Source organism: Protopterus annectens, chromosome 5.part0 (assembly GCF_019279795.1).
Source record: "Protopterus annectens isolate FY-2018-M chromosome 5.part0, PAN1.0, whole genome shotgun sequence".
Classification (NCBI taxonomy): Eukaryota; Metazoa; Chordata; order Ceratodontiformes; family Protopteridae; genus Protopterus; species Protopterus annectens.
The window spans coordinates 1,842,368,216-1,842,392,018 of record NC_056735.1 but is presented as its reverse complement, the minus strand read 5'-3'; the positions used below and the strand labels follow the sequence as shown (position 1 = coordinate 1,842,392,018).

The 23,803-nt window shown below is 39.7% G+C and overlaps 1 protein-coding gene across 1 annotated transcript in view; it reads right to left on the bottom strand.

Moving 5' to 3' along the window:
* Window positions 1-23,803, bottom strand: part of LOC122801930 (fibrinogen-like protein 1) — a 354,154-nt gene that overhangs the window by 10,892 nt on the left and 319,459 nt on the right. The window contains exon 7 of the mRNA XM_044071661.1: window positions 427-617. Coding sequence (XP_043927596.1) covers window positions 427-617 — 191 coding nt within the window. The remainder of the gene's footprint in view (window positions 1-426; window positions 618-23,803) is intronic.

Here is a 23,803-nt window from a genome sequence, read left to right as displayed (position 1 = left end):
AAAAGCCATGGGTGAATTTTTGCTCTCTCATGACTGGTCTTGCAGAATAGAAACATTTATAAAGAAATGTGTATGTTAAAGTTTAAAAATGTTGAACAAATTCATTTTAATTGATTACAAAGCAATGCTGTTGTTGTCAATTTTTTAAGTAATATTATAAAGATGACAAATTGCTTAAGATTATTTTATATTCACAAGTGTGGTTTAATAGTATGTTCCTCTTTTCCTTTAAACTGTGTGGCACCGATTTTAGTGTGCATTTATTCTACCTATGTTCAGGCAAAACATCGGCTAGATTGCCTTAAATTATCTAGCAGTATTCCTCTCAGGCCTGCCTGTGACTCCTGTACCATCAGTGTGCCATTTTAGTTAAACTATTCTTACTGTGCTTTCTTTCAAAGAAAATGAGGAGGAACTTTCTCTTACCTGTTAAACCACCAGCCACAACTGCTCTCCTTAGCACAGCTTCCTTGGTGATAACGATCATTATCTTTGTCTGGGGTTGAAAACTTCATTCCACTGTGAGATGCAGACCACTGAGCGACAACATTCGTTCCACCAGAGAATGCATCGCCTGCATTTCCAGAGTATGCACCAAACCATACCCTGTAATGGTCCTTCACAGAAAGAAAACAAAATATGTGGATAAGGTAGAAATTAGTGTCAAATCAATTCAAATTAACAGTAAAGTTAACAGTCTGTGTCTACTCATGCCTGTGTAGATCTAGTCTGTATATATTTTTTTATTTACACCAGATTACGAAAAGAAGTCTTTAATCTATACCATAAATTAAGATTATGAAGAAAACAAACATTTTATTTTATTTATTTGTTCAATTATTCATTAGGTGAGTTTAAGCAAACCATTTTCAGATGAGACTTAGGATAAACATCATGTGGTTTATTTATTTATTTACTTATTTTTATTTTATTTATTTATTTATTTTTTATTTTAACATTTGTTTACCGGGAAAGTCAGACTTGGAACAAGCCAATTTTCAGAAGATGCCTGGGGAGAAACACTCCAGATGCATGCCTTTGAAATGTAGGAGGAAACTGGAGCACCCAGAGGAAATCTACACGAACACAGGGAGGGCATGCACACTCCACACAGAAGGCACCCCAGCCAAGAATCAAATCTCTGCACCACTGCGCCATCAATTTACTTACACTTTGTTGACTAGGTTAGTCCCTCTAGGCCAATGAGATCCTTTCAGGTGGAGACTCGAGGTTGTTTTCCCTACTGTTTTTGATAAATGACATGGGATTTTTTTACATCCACCTGAGCTTTCACTGACTCAGGCAGATGGGGTCTCAGTTTGATATCTCACCCGAAGGATAATAATTATTTGTTTCAAAAGAATATGCAGTATTCTGAGATTATGTATGACTAGGGTTTTCATAATGTTTCATTTGCCTATGCTCAGTGGAAAATTTTGTACTTGGCGCAATGCCTGTTAATGCATTACAAGTAAAAGGTTTGAGTCTACTTTTCTATTTTGCTGCAAATCTCTTATATTCACTTCGCAGAAAAATAATGAATCATATCCTAGAAAGAATGATATTAGCTGCTGTCCCTCCTTTTGCTTTATATGTGATTTTAACATTTTTATTTGGTATTCATGTTTCCTTTCTGCTCTTTTAAACTTCTGTCTTGTTTTCCTAAGGGCTATTGCTCACTATACATGGTCGGTTGTCTTCCTTGTTTTACTCGCATCATATGCTACTGTGCAATGTAAAGGAGGAGACTTGTTCCTTCATTCTGCTGTATTGTACAGCAGTTTGGTATTTTTTTGTATTGCTACCAGTTTACAGTGAAACAGACCTCCCCGTGTTGTACCTATTCTGCTCTTTTCAATGCTGGACTGCTTTGGTTTCCTAAACAGGCCACAGTATAGGCCCACAGCCATTTCCACATGATTCAGTCAAGGCACCCAGTCCTAGCCTAACCTAGTTCTTGAATTGTTCAAAGAGATCTTCATCTCATGACCTCCTAATCTTCAATCAGATAATCATACTGTATTACTCAAAGGTTAACAGTAATGACAGTAGTATTTATTGAAGATCCTCCTGTATGGAAGTAATTGGATAGTCTCATGTTATATAATCTGGGAAAGGCCATGTGTAGTCTCATGTTATATAATCTGGGAAAGGCCATGTGTAGTCTCATGTTATATAATTTGGGAAAGGTCATGTGTAGTCTCATGTTATATAATCTGGGAAAGGCCATGTGTAGTCTCATGTTATATAATCTGGGAAAGGCCATGTGTAGTCTCATGTTATATAATTTGGGAAAGGTCATGTGTAGTCTCATGTTATATAATCAGGGAATGGCCATGCGTAGTCTCATGTTATATAATCTGGGAAAGGCCATGTGTAGTCTCATGTTATATAATCTGGGAAAGGCCATGTGTATTCTCATGTTATATAATCTGGGAAAGGCCATGTGTAGTCTCATGTTATATAATCAGGGAATGGCCATGTGTAGTCTCATGTTATATAATCAGGGAATGGCCATGTGTAGTCTCATGTTATATAATCTGGGAAAGGCCATGTGTAGTCTCATGTTATATAATCTGTGAAAGGCCATATGTAGTCTCATGTTATATAATCTGGGAAAGGCCATGTGTAGTCTCATGTTATATAATCTGGGAATGGCCATGTGTAGTCTCATGTTATATAATCAGGGAATGGCCACGTGTAATCTCATGTTATATAATCAGGGAATGGCCACGTGTAGTCTCATGTTATATAATCAGGGAATGGCCATGTGTAGTCTTATGTTACATAATCTGGGAAAGGCCATGTGTAGTCTCATGTTATATAATCTGGGAAAGGCCATGTGTAGTCTCATGTTATATAATCTGGGAAAGGCAATGTGTAGTCTCATGTTATATAATCAGGGAATGGCCATGTGTAGTCTCATGTTATATAATCTGGGAAAGGCCATGTGTAGTCTCATGTTATATAATCAGAGAAAGGCCATGTGTAGTCTCATGTTATATAAACTGGGAAAGGTCAATCCTAGCAACTGCAGGGCTATTTTAGTTCATTTTGGTGGGACTTCATCTCACATGCCCCAACTATCATCCCAAAATCTTTCCACCTGTTGGCCATCCTATTTCTAAGATTAATTCAAATTAAGAATCAGGAATATATACTACTATTATTACTGTGCATTAAAAACAAAACAGCATATTTATTAACTTACATGTTTTCATTAAACATGCTAAAACTGAAGTAGCCTACTGTATGCCTGTATTACCCCAGATCCAGTCATTTGTAATTCTCTTAGGGTCTGCTTACCTTGCTCAGGCACCCTATAAGTGGATTGTTTGATGAGCTGCTGGGACCTGTATCTATATAGTACTTCATCAGGTGGGAGCACCCTGCCTTATACGTAAGCGGGTCTACTGCTCTACATCGAAAATACACTTCTTTGAAATAGAGCAGTAGAACCTACACTTCAGCAAAACTCCACTTAAACGAAAGTGCACTTTCACTGAAGTCTAGTTCCCCGGGCTACCCAAAATTAAAAAAAACACTAAAACATGTTTTTGCAGGGGGGCAGGCCCCACTGCACCCCCCATGTGGGGGGCTGTGCCCCCCACCCCCCCACTTAAATATACCAACTCCGAGATCGCACTACAGTGGGAAAAGGGAATATACCCATTCTGCACTGTAGTTTGACTGCCAAAGTCAATGTTTGAAGTTTCACTACTTCGAACAAGTGGACTCGGTGAAGTGGGGTTCACAGTAGTGAAACTTCGAACATATTGATGGATCCCATGTAAGCATGCCCCAAAGTACTATAGCACTGCCAGGATCTCTTAACTCTGAGTATGAGACAACTGTTGTGAAACGGCTATCCACACACACTTTCCCCTGTCTCTTTTCCAACTCTTTTTTCTTTTTGACTTTTTACTGTCTCACTCCTTTCTTTTTTCTCCTCATTTGACTCATGCCATACTCTTTTTCATCTCCCACCCCCCAACAATTTTATATATATTCTTGTGCTTTATTTTCTCCATAGTAATGTTATAGTATATGATGTCATAACAGAGTAGAGGTACCCTTCTTAACATATTTGACTGACTGAATTTTAGCATCAATTCTACTTATAATTATGTTCTCTGATACTGCATATCATAATAAAAATGCTCTTTTATTTTGATATTTGTTTTGTCAGTTGATTGAGCCTTACCATCATCTGCCATTTGTTTTTTAGACTGCATAATATCCCAACTTATACTTACATGTTTATTTGCTTTTACATTAGCACTGTTGCAGTGACATTGATTAAAGTGTACTGTTACTTTGGTTGTATTTCCCAAAGGCTGAGCCTAGAAATGGTCCAAGTGGATCAGTGTTCCACCTTGGTTAACAAATTTTAAGTAGATAAATAAAAAAAAATGTATTTTTGTAAGTTACATACACTACACATGCACCAGGATCTTTAGGAGGTGATACAGATAACACCAAGCAAACAATGTTACTCCAAAGTAGGATAATTTGAGATATGAGCCTGGAAGGATCTTCTGACCCATCACAGTTGCCAGCTTTCACCTCCTACGCCCAGTGTCCTTGATGTTAGGAAATGTAGGTCACATAAGTCAATGGCAGTGGGATTAATGGCTGTTGGAAAACTGGGTGTAGGGGGCAATATACATTCTCATTTCATATTATCCCTTTCTTCCTTAACAGACATTGTCGTCTCCTGCACCTGTTCTGAAATGTTGGGAGTCCCTTGCTGAGTTAATGTTCAAAATTCTCAAACCTTGTTGCAATAAATGTGTTTCTGCAAAGCTATATAAAACTCTTGAACTTCTTCAATATGCACAGTAATAAAAAAAAAAAAACTAATCATCATCATCATCCTCTGGCATTTCTGTAGAAATATCGTTGTTAACACACTATCCCAGTTATAATTTCTTTTGAAAGTTTCATTTGATTTAATTATTTTTTTAAAGTGTGAAAATGGACTAATGCATACGGATCTTTTCTATCTTTGTACCAAGCTATGAAGGCACAAGAGTACATGCTGGGATAATTTAGAGCAGTACTACACATCATTTTTTCAGGTGACAGGAAAATAGAAAGCCTTAAGGAGAGCCACAGGGATGTAGGGAGAACATATAAAACCCACACAGTTTGTAAAGCCTTCTGTGAAAAACGTCTTGCCAAAAATACTCCCAAGTCAAGGTTAACCACTTTCTACAGGCAAGAAGCTGCAGTAATTAATGACAGTGGCCTAGCCACTAGTATAATGCATGATGGGATATAAAATCCCCCATACTAACGAGACTTGTAGCTACTGAGACAGCAAGACCACAAGCAGTAACTGCATAAATGCATACATGTTCATGGGCCTCAGGCTCAAGAGTTTTTTTTTTTAGACTCCTACCATTGGCCAGTGCCATCATAATGTAAGCCAGATTAGAATTTGCTATGCCGATATGTCCAAAAGATGAAGTCTGCCTTAAAAAGGCATTATGGGACAGCAACTATTCTAACCAATATGCTTTAGCCTTAATGAGACAGATGCAGGCTATTTCTAGTAAATGAGGCCAGACTTTTGACCATTGTCTTTCATGCTGACACATAGTAGATATCCCTGGAACCTGGCATCATTTAACAAGCCAAACATTAAAGTCAATTATTTTAACTTTAAACTGCAGCATCATTCAAAGAGATGGCAAGCTACTGCTCAAGACAAGTGTCTTTCCTGCCTTGGACAGAAACATGGAGAGCTCAGTCACATTTTCCTGCATATCTCCTAGGGTAGAGTATCTAAGATCATTAACAGTCATATTGCAGGAGAGGAGACACCTAATTGCCCTTGTCATATCATGCATCCTGGCATCACAGGAAACACCTGATGGTAGCCCTGTCCTCATCCAGCTTGGTGAGAGCAGTATCAGTCTGCCTAATGAGCTACCAATAAGCACCATATTCATGTGGGCAGTATGAAGATCTAAGGGCTGTAAGGTCATAGTCAGTAAGACATTTTCTGTGGGAGGATAGAAAGTCTATGGATGGAAAGACTACAGATGTAAATGCAGATATGGAAGTGCCCCTATAAGGCTAAGCTATACAGAATTTAAACTTAAAATAACAAGTAGTAGTCCCTTTAAATTACAGTTTGTTACAACTTGACCCCTCACTAGACATCATGTCATCATCTCACCCCATAGTCCCACAGCATCACCAACACAATGGTGTTACTGGTGTCATGACCACAACTGCAACTTAATTTATACTGTAGTTGTATCCTATACGAATGATGGGAGTATGCAAACAGTCAGGCAGGAAAGATTGTGGTCCTGGAGTCCTGTCATGAAGCACTGAAGGCAATGACAGATCTCATGAGTATGTATTGGCCGACTAGCAGAATGATGTATTGGGAACAGTCAGAAGATGTAGGGAAGATGAATAAGTAAGTCAGTCTAAAAGAACACATGACTCTTGAGGTACTAAGCTGCTTTTGTAGATAGTATCTTTGTTTAAAAAGCCTTCTTGGGCACACTGCATGAACATTTTCTAGCAATTATGTATTTATTTATTTATTTGTTTAAGTTTGATGACCAGGGAAGTCCACTGGACCATAAAGAGCCCATTTTCAGTGGAGGCCCAGGGAGAAAAGCTCCAAGACATTGCATGTTACATGTTACAATAGAAAAACACAGTTCATACAGAAAATTAAACATTAAGTTATAAGCCCTTAGTAGAGTAACATTTAAACATATAGTTACTAGCCCTCAGTAGGCAAGGTGAACCTTGTGCATGGAGAAGGTATCAGTATATTTATATTGGAAAGTATAGTACATCAGATAGTAGAGAGAAGATCAGTCCCTGGTAGGGGAGAGATTGTCTTTGGCTGAGATATAAGCAATAGTAGATGGTAATTGGTAATGATTACAGTGCAAGGTAGAAAAGAGAGGGGTTTGAGAGGGGTTATGTTGGAGTGTGACATGGGCATTCCCTTTTGGAAGAAAGATGAGAGAATTGCTGAGATTTTAAATTGGTATGGTTGTGTAGGTTACTACTCAAGTGTAGCAGAAGCCAAGGAAAGAGTGAGTTATAAAGCTAGTGTGTAGCCTACAGAGTTGTTAGAAAAAAGACAAGCAGTATTAAACTAAAATACATTTTTGTTATTGTAAATTAATCTGATATAGCAGTGCAATTACAATACAACAGTCTTTCTTAACTTGTTACAGTTCCTTTTAGTCCTCTCTGCTCTTGCTGACTTACTATTAAGTCACAGCCTACAGTTCATCATTAACTTGCTGTCCACCCCTTTTATTATCGTGTGCAAGGGGAAGGGGTGCATACTTGGGCTAGATGGCTGCACACCACCCTACTCGGTATGGCAGAGGGCCTTTTACACATACCCAACCCCATCATGCAATACACATCAGGAGCAGGATGCCTAGTCAAGCTACTAGATCTGTGCTGGCTGACAAAATGACTGCAGGTGTGCTTTGTAATGTGGCTGTATGACTAAGCTTCAATATATTACTGTTCAACTATTTTAATCTGTAAATTTTAAATAAAATTGTGAAACTCTAAATTTACTGTAACTGTACTAGATTGTTTTTTTTTTTTATTCCATGGGGACCTTCACGTTCCCTGAAAACCCTGCTACTTTTATAAGTAACTCTGACATTGCTGTACCTGACTGTAAATGGAATTCCTTGAGAAAAGTAATCCAGGAGTTAGAATATAATCCAATGAAGTTTCACATTGTTGTTTGCATTTGTGAGTGATGAATAAATATACATTGAAGTTTTTCCTTGTTTCATTTTGTATGTTGCTCAATTTACATTGTACCAGTTCAACCCAGTCAGGACTCCACCAAAACTGGCACCTGCAAAACAGTTCATCAGGTCCCCAGCTCTACCTTTCCTGGCTCCACTTGGACCCAGTATCCTAATATAACCCAGAAAGTTAAGTTCATTTTCTGTTAATTCAGGTCACTGCGCTGCTACTGATACAAACTCTCTCTGTCCACTGTCAGTGACCTAGCTCAGGTCTGAGAAAGATGGTGATATGGGAAGGTTCTAGCAGCTGACAATCTGCTCTCTTATCTTCAGCAGAAGGATTGTGTTATCTCTACTAATGGAGTCCAATGACTTGTCCAAGGTAAAAATGTCAATCAGCAGTTCCGATGTTGTTTAAACAAAGGCATCTATGAGTACAGACCTGATGTATGTAATCAGAATGGTTTGCTGCATTTTACTGCATTGCATACCAGCTCTTTTTAAGGCAAAAACAGAAAAAAATTCTCCCACAGTAATAATGTAATAGCTTTGATGTCCACCCACTCTATGGCTCTACCCCCCATATGCCAGCAAACTATGATTCTGGTTCCACTGCTTTAGAGTGTGCTTTACCTCACTGTGTTATACAGTAGATTTAACAACATTTGCACTTGGTTAAACAGATGGACACTGGACCTCAGCCTCTACTTGATGAAATGTGCATGTTAAGTAGAACATAGAATTTCTGGTGAAACTACAATATAGAAATGAACAATCACATTCCTTACCAAGTATTATTCTTATGATAATGACAGAGGACACTACTTTTACTCAGTGGTATTCCACAGTCCTACTGGAAGAGGGAGGAGTTACATTATTAGGCATGCAAAATGTCATGTTAATTGGTTGTTCTAACTTTTGGCCTGCTGTACCTACATTTCAGGAGACTTTGTCCAGATTTTTGATGTCAGCAGATTGATTGTTACATACTTAGGTTTATTAATATAGCTTCTAGGAGGCTTAGGTAACAATTTCTTTAAAATCGCAGCATAAGTGGATACAGTAGTGGGTTGGAGTGAGATGGTGGTGTGCTGTTTACGGACACATGAAGGCAGTGGGATCCTTGACCACAGCTTGGACAAGTATTTATATCTGTCACAAATTATTTAAGTGCTTGACAGGAGCAAAGGGTTGTCAGTTAATGTGAAGTTGTTACTACATTGTTGCGGTATCCCAAGTGCTAGTAGGCAGGCCTCAGTAGGGTTATAGCTAACTAGATTACTGTGTTGACAGTAACAGGCAACTTACAAGTCAAAGGTGAAGTTACCTAGATAAGAAAGTGAAGACATATTTGTGGTCAGAGTAGGAAAACTAGGGATAACCAAGGGTACAGTAGAAACACTAGGGGTAAACAATGAACCAAGGGTAGAGGCAAGCTCTTAGGGATTTACATAGTGCACACATTATTCCACCATACTTTACTGGAGTATTAACACTCTGTACATACCCTAAATTAGCAGGTATAGTCAGCACCAGAAAAACAATGCTCCTGCAGCAATAATATTTACAAGACAGCTGAACAAGACAATGAATCCAGACAACAGATCAACAAATAATTTCTAATTGGTAGCTTACTGAGAGAATCTAGGGGTACTTAAAACTTTCTGAGAGAGTCTAGGGGTACTTACACATTATACCACACTCAGATACCATGTCACACTATAAGATAGATGGCATAACAAACAGTAAAATAAGATCAAAGCAACTTATTCAAATATGTTGCATTAGCAAAAGAAGACAGCTTTATATAGGGTCATACTAGGCTAACTGCCCTTGTTAACCCTAGCCAATTATCAAATTTCAGAATAAAACCATGCACCTTAAGTTTTACCTTAACTAATATGCAAACACATTGCTATTGATAGAGTGAGTGAAGATGAAGAGTCAAAAATGGCAACACAACAACAATCAGTAGACACAAAATGTCACAGAGGCCACAAAGTATATTATCAGAAAGCATGACCATACCGTAATACAGTTTAAAATGCAATTAGTGGCATCTGCCATTCAAAACATATGTCAGCATCAATGGGGGTGCCACAAGGATCAGCGTTAGGACTGCTCCCTTCTCATTATTCATAAACGACTTCTGATGGGACTTACCATAATTAAGTACGGTTCTTTATAGAGATGACATTGTTATTAACAGACCATCAGCAGTACAGCAAGAGATTGCAGAATCATTACAAAATGACTTGATACTGATACAGAATTGATCTGTACAAATAAGTCATACTAAATATAAAAAAAAATCAATAGTCATGTTATTCGGTACATGCAGATGACTATCTCCTATTCAACCATTGTAGATGCCAGACCCAAATAATTAACAATTACCTTACATCACTCAACAAAAATGTCTGGGTCTACTGCTAGACAAGACGCTAAGCTTTTATCTCACAATGAAGCACATACTCAGAAAGTAATCACCCAACTCCAGGTCTACTTATATTAGAGGTTACAAAAGCTATTTCCATCAATTTACTACTGCCCAGGTTCAAATATTGTCTCTACCTGTTAGCACTGCAATCCCATCAAAATTTACAGTGCTTACAGAGGACATAAAACATATTAAGGTTTATATACCTCTCTTCCAGCTACAAACACCACTGCCATACTATAAGTAAATGTAACTGGTTACAACTGTCAGCAAAGCCTCCTCCCTACTGAACAATCTAACATATAGACTCCTAAACAATGGTTACTGCTGACCTCTCAAGAGCTCTCTGCATTTCAGGAACCATACTTACACATTAAGAAACACTGAGCATAGCCTACATACAATACCAACAGACACTCTAGTAGCCATTGAAACAGCCTTTAATAAGTTAGCACCAAAGGTCTGGGATCAAGGTCCTGACAATATCATGTCAATCTACTTTCACAAGGACTCACAGAACAAACGTACAAGAGATTCTAATCTATATCATTATTTCAACAAACATGGAAATCAAAACACACATGCACACATGATACTGGTATAGCACAGTCTCGCGATGAGTGCAATATCTCCCTCACCTCACAATATATATTTCATAAGATTAATGCACTACCTGCAGGTCTATATTAGTCCGTCGAAACGGCTGACGATTGAACACCAGATGTTAGAACTGTGAAGTTCAAACACTGATTATCGCGAAGCCGTGGAACACCAAATTCTTTCCCAGGGAAAGAATTCGGTGGGCTGTTTCTGTGGCTTCACGATTATCAGGACTGTGGTGGGAAGTTACGGGTTGGGTTCCGGTAAGTGTGCGATTGTGTGGACATTAGGGTTAGGTGAGTTAGGGTTAGGGCGCAGGTGAGGTGGGTGTGTGATAGTGACAGATTATAGGGTTAGGGTGGGATAGGTGAGTTAGGGTTAGTGCGCGGGTCAGGTGAGTGTGCAATAGTGACGGACCTTACGGTTAGGGTTTGGGTTAAGGTAAGTGGATAGATAGTAGTGTATGTACAGTTTAGTGTAGGGTTAGATGTAGGATTTTAAGTGTTTGTGTGTGGATTGCTGTTTTTTTGGTGTGCTTGTGTTGTGTGTGTGTTTCTTGGAACAGTGATTTTTTTTCCTTGGGAAAAAAATTGCTGTTCTAAGACTTTGATGTTTTTGTACTTCGTGGTTAAAAGTTCGAACATATTGTGTTCAAACTTCAGCCATTTCAGTGAACTGATATAGACTTCTACCTGCATATATATATATATATATATATATATATATATATATATATATATATATATATATATATATATATATACATCACTAATTTCTCTTTATTCTTCCACTTCCCCCTTTATCACCCCCTCCCACTTCTAACAGACCTCAGTAATTCCTTTTTACTTCCCTACTGCACCATGTATCACTCTCGCCGCCTCCTTACAGCATTATGCACATATTTCACTTGCCTTCTTATTTCCAGTTTACTATTATTTTTCTTACTTTCACATCATTGTAAGCCTCACAAATCATTTGATGCCATGGCAATGATACTTTCCATTGTCACTCCTACACACACCTCCAAGACTTTCACATTAGCTTTTAAATTTACTGCTTATTATATTTCCTGCCACTATATAAATATTTTGAATGGTACATAATTATTGATAAAACTGTGCCTATTTTACAAACTTGTACATACACATTGTTACATTTTTTCTTCTTTCAAGTACTTATTTTCTTGTTTTAATATTAGAATTTGCTTTGCATTCTTGCCTCTAGTTACAACTTAAAAAAACTGCATTTTTTCTTCTTTGTAAATGTTTGCTTTATGTTGCTTTTCAGCCTGGGTCACTCCTGAAAAGGGTCCTCGGACCAGTACACCTACCCAGTTAACAAATGTAAAAATAAATAAATAATAAGACTTTTGAGAACAACTGTAGACCCATAGTGAATTTTGTCTTTAGTTCCTCTCTAGCTATTGAAGATGTTAACTGGGGATTAACAGAAAATCACAGGGTGGATAGGATCTTGTAATTTGAAACTTAGGACTCACAGGAGGACACCAAGATCTCTGGAGGAGGGCTACCTGCTGTTGGGCAATGCTTGCATAATCACATTTACAAAGTAAATAAAACATTTATGTCAAGCAATTAAGTGGAATAGGAGTGAGATTTTAAGTGGCAAGGGTTATGAGCTCATTGGATGTTCAGTAAGTGTGCGTACCAATAAAGATGCAAACCACATTACATGAACTGCAAATAGACTAAGTGGAATCCAGAAATAAGTACACAGAAGGAAAAATATCAGCAACCATTTGTATATTCTACTAGACTTCTAACCACATGGTGCACATTTGCTTCAAATATCAAGCAAAAGTAGAAACTGAATGCAGGAGTAAGGACAACTTTTGTAAAGCTGTGTTTCAGGAGTTTATCAATGGGTTTCTTTCATTTTCTGATTATTCAGACAATAAATCCAGGTCTTATCACTTTCAAGGACTGACATATTTCTGTGATTTATTTATTTTTTTTAACCTTCTTTTCATACCACTATACTTTTAATTTGTCCCTCCTCCTCTTATTTTATGCAGTTCCTCATTTATATCCTAAACTTTTACTTCCAGTGCTCTGATTCTTCATCCACAACTTCTTTTCAGCTTAATTTTAAAGACGTCCATACATTTTCATCTCTTATATAGTCACTTGGGAGTAAGATAAACTGGCTGTTCTTGAATATAGAGCAAATTCATAATGGGACAGATGCAAAAAAAAAAAAAAACTTAAACATGAGTTTCTCACCCATCTTTTGGGTTGGTTGTTTTCCTTGTTTTTATCCTTCAGATGTCACTGACTAGCAGGGAGAGTGTGGTTCTTCCTGACCATTCTGTAAAAAGCTATAGCTGGTTGCTGTTGTGCTCTCTTGCTATGAAACACCTTCTAGTTTAACATTGGGATATATATGACAGGAAGAGAACTGCAATAATTCACAAAATATCATAAACATAAAGACAACAACTCACAATGACTTTCACAAGATAATAAATGAAAGTAGTTTGTGTGTGTGTGTGTGTGTGTGTGTGTGTGTGTGTGTGTGTGTGTGTGTGTGTGTGTGTGTGTGAGGTTGGGTAAGCCCCTTGCCCACTCTCACACAATGCCAAATATACTAACTTCAAGATCATGCAACCATCATGTTTGGGGAACTACTTTATCCTTTCAGTTCCTCAGACTTGCCCTTAACACTGGATAGTTTACGATTAAAGTAGTAGCCAATTAAACTTACTCAACCAAACCAGTTTCAAAGAGACTGTATAATGAAACTCATTTATCCCTAACTTTTTAAAAGTCATGTTCCCAAAAAGAATGATGACATTGTTTCACTAGATCTGACTATTCCAAGACACCGGGATACTAAGCATAAAACATAAACTTTACCAGTAATAGGATTTGTGCCGTCTGCATGCCCACAAATGTAATTCTAATTCTGAGACCTCACTGACTTTTGAGGAAAAAAAATGACCTGTGGCAAAGAAGATTTTGGATTTATACAGTTTTCTTGTAGCTACTGTGAGCTGATACCATTGTTATTGCTTACTTACTCATTTACATGTAGTATATGTTAGACGACTGTCTTTTGACATATGTTCTTCAATGCGTATCTCACGCAAATGCCTTTCATTAGACTCCTGTGAAATGGCCCCTTGTCTCCTGTTTGACTTTACCTTACTTGTACATTTTGTTCCTGCTGATTGCTAACACTTTATCCATCCCTATGTCTAGCTCTGTCTTACAGTTATCCTCCTCTCACTATTTTTTGAGACACTATATTTTTTATGAATTTGCAGTACGAGAACTATATATACTGTAAATACTGTAAGATTTTCTGCTTTGTGTGCAACTAAGGTGTACAGATCACAGTTCACAAATTCTTCAAAGCCCACATCCTCAGGATGGGGAACACTGATTACTAGATATGCTATTTCTCTGTGCCATAGCTTTACTTCAGGCTACAAAACAATTTTATTTCTCTGCTCCATTGATTTACTGCTGGCTATGAAACAATCTGCTTACTGTAGTGAACGTATGAAATGCTAGGACAGCCATCTGTGCTGATATACACACATTGACAATGCAAGCCATCACCTTTTGCACTCTTGTATGATCTGCCTTTAACATTAGCAAACTATTACTGATATTGCTACCTGTTATTCTGCCCCATATCTATAGGGAGTATAAACTGCCTGACATGGTATTTCTCAGAAATGTTGATTATTGTACAAAACCTCTCTCCTTTGCACAAACCAGATGCTACTTCAGTACGCCAGGTAAAAAACACATTGGTTTCCCTTCATGACCTTTACCCTACTATTGCATGTGGGGGAGGCAGGAACACTGAACAGGGCAAATGAAGTGACCACCAAATGTGATTGCTAGTCATCTGAGACTACTTCATAAAACACAGCCACTGAGATAGCTTATCTGCTTTTCATTTGGGAAGTCACCTGTTCTCAAAATGAAAGCCATTCCAACACACTTATTTTTTGTGATTTTTGTGTTACTTAGAGAAACATACTGACTGTTTAAATTGCACTATTATTTCTGTTTGGCAATATTTGCACACTATTGCAATAATGTTTCTCAATCTTTATATATTTTTTCTTTAAAAAAGCTGATAGTTATACTTTCCAGTAGAGTTCTTTAACCTATGTCTTGCAGTACTACATGAAAAATGTGTATATTCATACCAAATGTACTATAAAATCTGATTCTCACGGTCCGATTCCAAAAGACTTGCTTTCGGTGTAAGCGAGGAACTGTTTTGACTTTTTCTTTCTTACACACAATGCAATCCAGTTCTGCAACATTCACTTCTCTGGCTTATAATCAATACATCTGAGTATTACTTTTGGAATCTTGCTCTGTGCAAGCATGTTTATAGACTGGCCTTACACCAAAGTAAGGCACTTACACAGAGAGCAAGGCTTATGAAATCTGGCCTTTAGGATGAGTGAATGTTTTGCCTGGTGACTGCAACCTTTTCAAAATGTTTACCTGCTATTAACCAGAGTTGGATTTTTGAACATTTCTGCAGCTCACATCAAAGAAATATCAGTAATCAAACACATTTCTCAGGTAAGACTGCAAGCTGAGTAACAAGGCTGGATGCTATAAGTACACTTTGAGGGGACTATTTATCTACCACTGTGAAACACAAACAATATTTATGTATTGATGACTTATACAACACAAACACTTAATGATCTGTCATCAGAGTCTGGAATTTAAAAAAAATGATAGCATCTGTTCTTTCATTTGACACATCATAATCATAAACTACTCACTCAAGAAATGATTTGCAGTTAACCTGCAGTCAACATGAATGTATGAAATATTTATTTGAGAAGTGTTAGCTCCAGATGGGTCAGACAAAATTAATATGCAATATAATGGTAACATTAGCAGCATCACAACATACATGTGACATCACAGTTTTCAGTAAAATCTTATTTCATCAGCAATTACTGTAAATCAGTTAACACTACGAAATGATTAGGCAGTATTCATAATCTCAGCCTATGCCCCACAGCCTGGCTGTGATAGTGAGGAAAAGAATGCATTCATACAGCAGTTGCAGGACCTACTAGATAAAGCAGGACAGCATGAGTTGGTGTTGATAATAGGTGACTTGAATGCACATATCAGGATAGACAGAATAGGATATGAAAGCTGCCTATGTCCGCACGGGTGGGCAGCATGAAAAAAGGAGAGGCCATTCTAGACTTCTGTCTTGCAAATAGCTTGATAGTAGCTAACACATCGGTCAGAAAAAGAGACAGTCACAAGATCACATACAAGAGTGACCAACATGCAACTCAGTAGACCTCCTCCTAGTAAGGAAAGGGCACTGCGGCAGAATCAGTAATTGCAAAGTCATCTCCAGTGAAACAGTCAGCCTACAGCATAAGCCACTGATTGCCAAAATCAGCTGCAAGCAATGGCAGAGAAGGCTCTATGGTCAACAGAGTGTAGGCTGAAGATGACTTACTCGAGTCTCTAACACCCCAAGAAGTGAAGAAAATAGGTAGAGCTGTAGGAGTATGTCAGTGCCTCAAAACAGCATGTGTGAGGATTACAAAACAGATATATGGCCAAGTCAGGTATGGAAATAAGGAACATAAGGAAAGCTGGTGGTGAAATGCAAAGGTCCAGGAAGTCATCAAAAGAAAGATGGAGTGCAGGAAAAAGTGGGAGATGGCAAAGATGGACCAAGCTAGGAAGGAATACTAGTTGTTTAACAACGAAGCTAAGAAAGGAGTTGCAAAAGTAAAGAACAGGGCATCAGAAGCACTCTACCAGTTTCTGGAAAGTCACTCAGTAGGTGCCACAAAGAAACTATATCAGGTTGCAAGATAAAGACAGAAAGACAAAGAAGATAGTCAGACATCCTCCATAAAGGATGCCAGCAACAACCTGCTCACCAGTACACAGGACATCAACGGCAGATGGAAGGAGTACTTCCAGCAGCTTCTGAATGAAGAAAACCCCACAGATGCTGTACTGCCCCAGATAAAGACTACAATGAGAGAAGAAGTGAAGCCAACCCTAGAAGAAGTAAGAATAGCACTAAGGAAAATGAAGTCAGGGAAAGCAGCAGTCTCAGATGAGGTCACAGCAGATATGATAACAATGCTGGGTGAGATAGGGGAGAAATGGCTTCTGAGGGTACGTATAGCAGTGTGAAGAGAAAGATGTATCCCAGATGACTGGAGAATAAACATACTCATGCCAGTGTACAAGAACAAAGAGAACATCCACAACTGTGGGCAGTACAGAGGTATCAAACTCCTGTCACATTGTATGAAAGTTCTGGAGAGGGTGACAGATAAATGAATGCACAGAGTAGTAGAAAGTAAGATGGGACATGAACGGTTTAGATTCAGATCAGGATGCAGCACAACTGACCTGATGTTTGCAGTAAGACAGATAGTTGAGAAGAAGCTCAAGATGAGGAAAGAGTCCAACTGGGTATTCCTACCCTTGGAGAAACCATATGACAAGGTCCCAAGAAAGCTGATTTGGGCAGTAATGCTGTGGTTTGATGTCCCAGAAACATTGGTAGAGTTAGTGCAAGCTATGTACAAGGACCCAGTGACTCAAGTATGACCAGTGTTCAGTCCCACAGAGGGGTTCCCACTGGGAGTGGGTGTGCACCAGGGTTCAGCTGTGAACCCACTGCTGTTCATACTGGCGATGGACTGCATTAGCAAACAGGCCGGAGGAGACAGATCAACAAGGTTGCTATATGCAGATGATGTGGCATTACAGGCAGACTGAGCAAGAACTTCAGCAAAGGAGAGGGGAATATAATGCAAAACTGAAGGCACATGGGATGAAACTAAGTACAGATAAGACAGTAGTAATGACAGCAAACTGGAGAAATCAGAAGAAGCTGAGAACTATGATATAAGGGAAGACAGTGGAATTGGTTAACAGCCTCAAGTATCTGGGGGGATGGTTGAGGATAAGGGAAGTTTGAATGAAGAGGTCAAAACTAGAATCATAGGGGCTGCAGCCAACTGTCATAGAGTCTCAGGTGTAGTATATGACAAAGAATGACAAAGAAGCTGAAGAATAAGGTGTACAAAACAGTGGTGCGACCAGTAATACTGTATGGTACAGAAACCTGGGCAGTAAAGGCAGAGCAGATGAGAAAGCTAGAGGTGATGGAGATGAAATATCTGAGAATGGTGATAGGATGCACAAAGAAGAAACAGGTAAATACACGAATGTGGTCAATGGTGAAGTCCAACAAACAACTCAAAGAAAACTGGATTCATGAAGCCAGAGATACGAATAAAACTCAGTTTAATGTAAAATCCAATTCACATCATAAAGCTTTCAGGATGAAGTACCTTAATCAGTATGTAATGAAACAATATTCAATTCCCTCCAATTTATAGTAAAATGCATGATGCTACAGCCAACCAATCAAATGGAAAACGTAATTAGAAAAATTGCATTTAACTTTGTTAAGCATAATTTATATAATTAAAATAAATCAATTATTTCATAACAAAAATATTAATTTCATATAAAATATGCAATGAAAAACTTAATTCAGAATTTTAAAACGATTCATATTCCAGAAAATGTTACAAATTTTAATAGCCAATAATTGACCAATTGAATTAGAAAGTTAAATGACACTATTCAGTTGGTCAAAAAAGAAAGAAGTTATGCTCTTACCATAACATTCCATCTGAGTTGTTGATTCATTTGTCTTCAACCCGTGGGTCTTGGATCTGACATTGGATCTGACTTGGCCGTATACTCCAGCCTTGGAGTTTAAAACCGAGTTCCTCCTATCCTACCCATAATGCCCCACTCTCCCTCCACCTCTCAGATCGAGTTTGCTGCTGATAAGAACAAAATATTCCCTAAGCTCAATCAAGCATCAGTCACATTATACGGAAATGTACATCAGGGGCTCGAGTGATATAGAAAGTAGGAGAGACCTGAGTGAACCTCTGCCAAGTCCTCTCAAGACCTGAGGAAGGGGGAAGGAGCATACCTCTCAGCTGCACAGATTTTTCCAGAATGTTCAGATTTTTGCCTCATATTTTTGGACTGTTCCTCATAAAATTTGTGGTTTTCTGGCAAATCATTGAAGTCACTTAATATTACTAAATAATGACAGACATTTGAGTTTCAGACTTTATATCCTTCAGAAAATACATATTGAAGTAAAACCTGTTATTCTAGCAACTTTCTATGTTTATAGGAGCAATATTTTAATTCTGTCCCCATTTTTGGGCATTTGTCCCCCCATTCTTTCTGGCTTTGTCCAGATTTCTTACACTGAGAGGTTAAGATGTATGGGAAGGAGGGGGCAAAAGGTTGATAATAAATGAAGCAACAACTCAGATGGAATGTTATAGCAAGAACATAACTTCTTTATCTGAAGTTGTTGTCTTCATTTGGTTTTCAGCCTGTGGGACAGAGTCCCCAGCTACATATCCCCTGGGTGGCCCTCATGGAAAGATATTCTGAAGCACAGCAGAGCCAAAGGAAACCCTGCTCCTGAAACAGACATCCAATTTGTAATGGGATGAAGATCAAGTAGCTGCTAAACAAATGTCATTGATTGGAACTCTGGACCAAAAGGCTGCAGAGGTAGAAATAGACCTAGTAGAATGGGCCTTTATTTGAGCAGGTACATGAATTCCTTTATTCGAATATGCCAATGCAAAACACTTTGAAATCCAATTAGCTAAAGTCACTTTAATGGCTGGTCTTCCTAAGCTAGAATTAGCAGAAGAAACAAAACATCGGTTTGATTTTCTGGTGTTTTTTGTCCTATCCAAGTAAAATCGTAGCTGCCTGTGTTAGTCAAGTAGATGAAGCTTGTACTCTCCCTTGTTCTGAAAATTAGAGAAAAGACTGGGAGATTAATAACTTGGTTAATGTTAGCCTCTGAAGCAACCTTGGGCATAAGGGAAGGATTAGTGCGAACAGTCACTCTGTCCTTGTGGAAGATAAGATAAAGAGGCTTAATGGACAAGGCTTGTAGTTTAGAGACTCTGTTAGCAGAGGTGATAGCCACTAAGAAAGCTGTCTTCCAAGACAAAAATTGTAAATCAGCTGTGGCATCTGGTTTAAAGGGGGAAGAAACTAAGGCTTGTAACACTAAAGTGAGGTCCCAAGGAGAGGCAGGATCCTTGACTGGGGGCCAAAGTAGAAAATTTCCCCTTAAAAATGTCTTACATATTTTTGTAGATGCTAAGGATGTAGAATCTTCACCCATATGGAAGTTTGAAATGGCTTCTAGCTGTACCTTAGCTGTAGAAAAGCTAGCACCATTGTTAAAAATGTGAGCCAAGAAATCCAGAATAGCAGGAATATGAGCCGAGCCATGAAAGGATCTAACTGGTGCTACTTTGCCCAGATAGAAAATCTCTTCCATTTGCTAGAGTACATTTTCCTGGTAGAGGCCTTATGAGCTGCAATCAAAATCTTCTGAACAGGAGAGGATATCCTGGGAGTTCGAGCCTTCAGAGAAAGTAGAGCAGCCAAGCAGTTAGCTTCAGGATGAGTAATCTGGATGTGGGCAGCCCGAAGGATGGGACAGAAGATCAGGAATGGGATTGAGAGTCCAGGGAAGACATACAAAATGAGAGCACAGGAAGGGGAACAAAACTTGTCAAGGTCAGAAAGGGGCAATGAAGATGACTTTGCACTTCAACCTCTGAGCTTTCTGGAGATATTTTGGTATCAGGGAAGGGGAGGCATAAAGTAGACTGGGGGGCCAAGCATGGACCAGAGTGTCTCTGGGGACTCCCCCGGAGGGGGAAATCAGGGCAAAGTACTCACTGCATTTGGTGTTGGAAGGAGAGATGAAGAGATCGCAGCAAGGATGACCCCATTTCTGAAAGATCATGTCTGCCACTGATAGACTGAGAGACCACTTGTGAGGCATCAGAATGGTTCTGCTGAGCTTGTCTGCAAGAATGTTTGACTTCCCAAAAATGTGCATTACCACTAGAAAGCAGTTGGAAGAGATCATCCATTCCCACAGTCTCATGGCTTTTTGACATAGGGGATAGGACTTAGTTCTTCCCTGCTTGTTGATGTACCAAAAAAACAACATATTGTTTGTCTGCATAGTAATAGTCCCCGTGGGAAGAGAGACACAAAAAGCTTGCAATGCTAAAAGGACTGCTCTCATCTCCAGGACATTTGTATGCAAGTTGGTCTCTAGGAGGATCAGGTGCCTTGGACCGTCTGACCCAGCCAATGCCCCGCACCTGAGCTGAGAGGTGTCCATGGTCACTGTGGGCTTGGGAGGAAGGGGAATGAAAGGTTGTCCTACATAAAGATGCTGAGATTGAAGTGACCATATAAGTGATTCCTTGCAGATTCAAGATAGTCTTATGGGATAGTCCATGGGCAGTTTGAGAAAAGACCATTGCACCACTAGGGTTCACTGAAGTACCCTCATGTGAAGGTGAGCCAATGTCAGAAGAGTTATAGTAGCTGCCATCGAACCCAGCGCTTTGAGAATGGGAAAAGCGGGGGAGGATGGTCAGAAAGAATGTGGATTACATGTAGTTGAAGGGACTGAATCCTGTCCGGGGGAAGGATAGCTGTACACTGTGTTGTGTCCTGTCAGACCCCTATGAAGTTGATGACCTGGACCAGATCTGTTTTGGACTTTACAAGATTGATAGTTATGCCCAAGGTTGAGGCTATGTGAAGGAGACAATCCTTGGCCTGAAAAAGTCAATGCTTGGTGGGATCAGTGAGGAGCCAATCATCCAAATAAGGAATCATACGTAATCTGAGCAGTCTCAGGTGAGCTGCAACTACCGTCATCATTTTGGTAAACACCTTGCAGCTGTGATGAGTCCAAAGGGGAGTACCCTGAACTGGAAATGATTGGCTCCCAGCTAGAAGGAGAGGAACCTTCTGGAGCATTTGTCCATCTTGATGTGATAGTACGCATCCTGAAGGTCTACTGAGCACATCCAATCATCTTTCTGCAGAAAGGGCAGAATGGACTGTATTGTAACCATTCAGAATTTCGTTTTGGCAACACATTTCTTTAGGGAAGTGAGATGCAGAATTGGACTGATGTCCCCCATCTTCTTTGGCACCAAAAAGAATCTTGAATAGATGCCCAATCCAAATTGGTTTTGGGAGATAGTTTGGATGACTCTTTTTGCCAGCAGATTTGCGATTTCTATGGCTACTGCCTCCCTTTGATTGGGTGGCACATGGGATAGGTTTTGTCTCAGACTTGGGGATTTAAAGAATGGGATGGTGTAACCTCTGGGTATTATTTTTAACACCCAGTGATCAGTAGTGATGGCTTCCCAGGCTGTTGGGTGTAAGGAAAGATATCCCCTGACCATCTCCAGAGTAAAGCAGTCAGGCAATATTTCAGGATTGCTGAAAGCACCTGTCTGAGACCATATGTTAAGACCCTTGATTCTGCAGACCCCCACAGCTGTGGGGGTAGCACCTGACATTGGAATCATTTCCTCCTCTGCTTCTGGAGGAATAGTCTTCCTGCGAGTCCTGGAAAACACCTAGAGACTTTCAAAACCATAGCTTCTTACCACCATGCTGATTCCTGAAATAGGAATGTTGTGGGGTAGAAAAGGGTATTCCAACAGCAGACAAGGTCTTTGTCTTTCCATCTTTCTCATTCTGGGAGAGAGTGTTTCTAATCATGGGACCAAAAAGAGATGATCTGTCAAAGGGTGCATTGATGAAGAACACCTTGAAGCATTCCGAGAACTTACATAGCCACATCCAGGTTTGGTGCCTAATGGCAAAACCCAAACTGGCTGCCCTTGAGTTGCCTTCTGCCACTTGTGAAAGTAGCCTCATGGACATGTTGGATATAGAATGGAGGGTGGCCATTCTGGAGGAGAAGATCTTTTTGTCTTCTTCAGATATGGAACCCAGGACAGAAGCAGAGTTCCTTAACAAGGTCTCTCTAAAGTCTGATCACATGTGCCAGATAATTCAGCCCATGCAGAGAAAAGGTTGCTGAAGAGTAGACCCACTTATAGAATCTGTCCATTACCCTTGACTCCCTGTCAGGAGGATGGACTGAAGAGCTGTCCTGTGCCAGCTCTTACTTTGTGGCTGCTGCAACCACCATTGCATCAACTGGGACACCCTTTGTCCAGTGGGACCTGTCCAGGGGGTTGCTAAGTATCTTATCCAGGTGCTTAGGAATGGGATCTACTGTGTCTGGTTCCTTCCAAGCTCTGCAGGATATTAAGTCAATCAGGGGATCCACAGGAGGGGGGACCCAGGATGTAAATGTACCTGCTCCAAATGCTTCCAGGAATGTGGACTCATCAGAGCTGGGTTTGTGGGAAGACCACCAACCTGTCTGTTGAAGGATTTCCATGATGTCTCCAAAAGAGACATCCTCAGGTGGGGATCTGGGGGACTCCTCCCCTTCATCCATGCCCATATCTTCTGTCAGAGATTCTGGTAGGGAATTCAAGTGCCTCCTTTAGCACATATGCTTCCAGTGCACCTCCTCAGGGGGAAGTTCAGGGGAAGGTGTCAGAAGACTCTGGGTGCTCCTGATGAGAAGCTGCCTGAAATCTTCTTGGAAGAGGCTGTTCTGCAGGAGACAGGAGAGAGGAATCCAGCATGGCCAACTTAGAAGGGAGAGGAGTCAGGTCTGACGAGGGAGAGTCAAGGCTGTCATGGGGCCGAGAGAACTGTCTCCACTACTTCGAAGATTGAGGGAGAAAAAGACTCCAAGGGCAACTCCTTAGGGACTGAAGGCACCAATGTGGAAGCCCAATGAATCCCCGCCGCTCCTGGTGCCAAAGGTGGAGTTGAAGCCACTCTATTGAGAGCCGAGGCACTGAGGGGAAGGGACAGCTCTGAAAGCCTGGCAGCTGAAGCTAATTCCCTTGGACCCAATGCCAAAGCTACAGCTCTGAGAGTCTGTAGGGCCCAACAAAACTGGGGCCGAACCACTCAAGGTGAGGTCGGCGTTGAAGCACAAGTACTGATGTCTCAAAACTCAG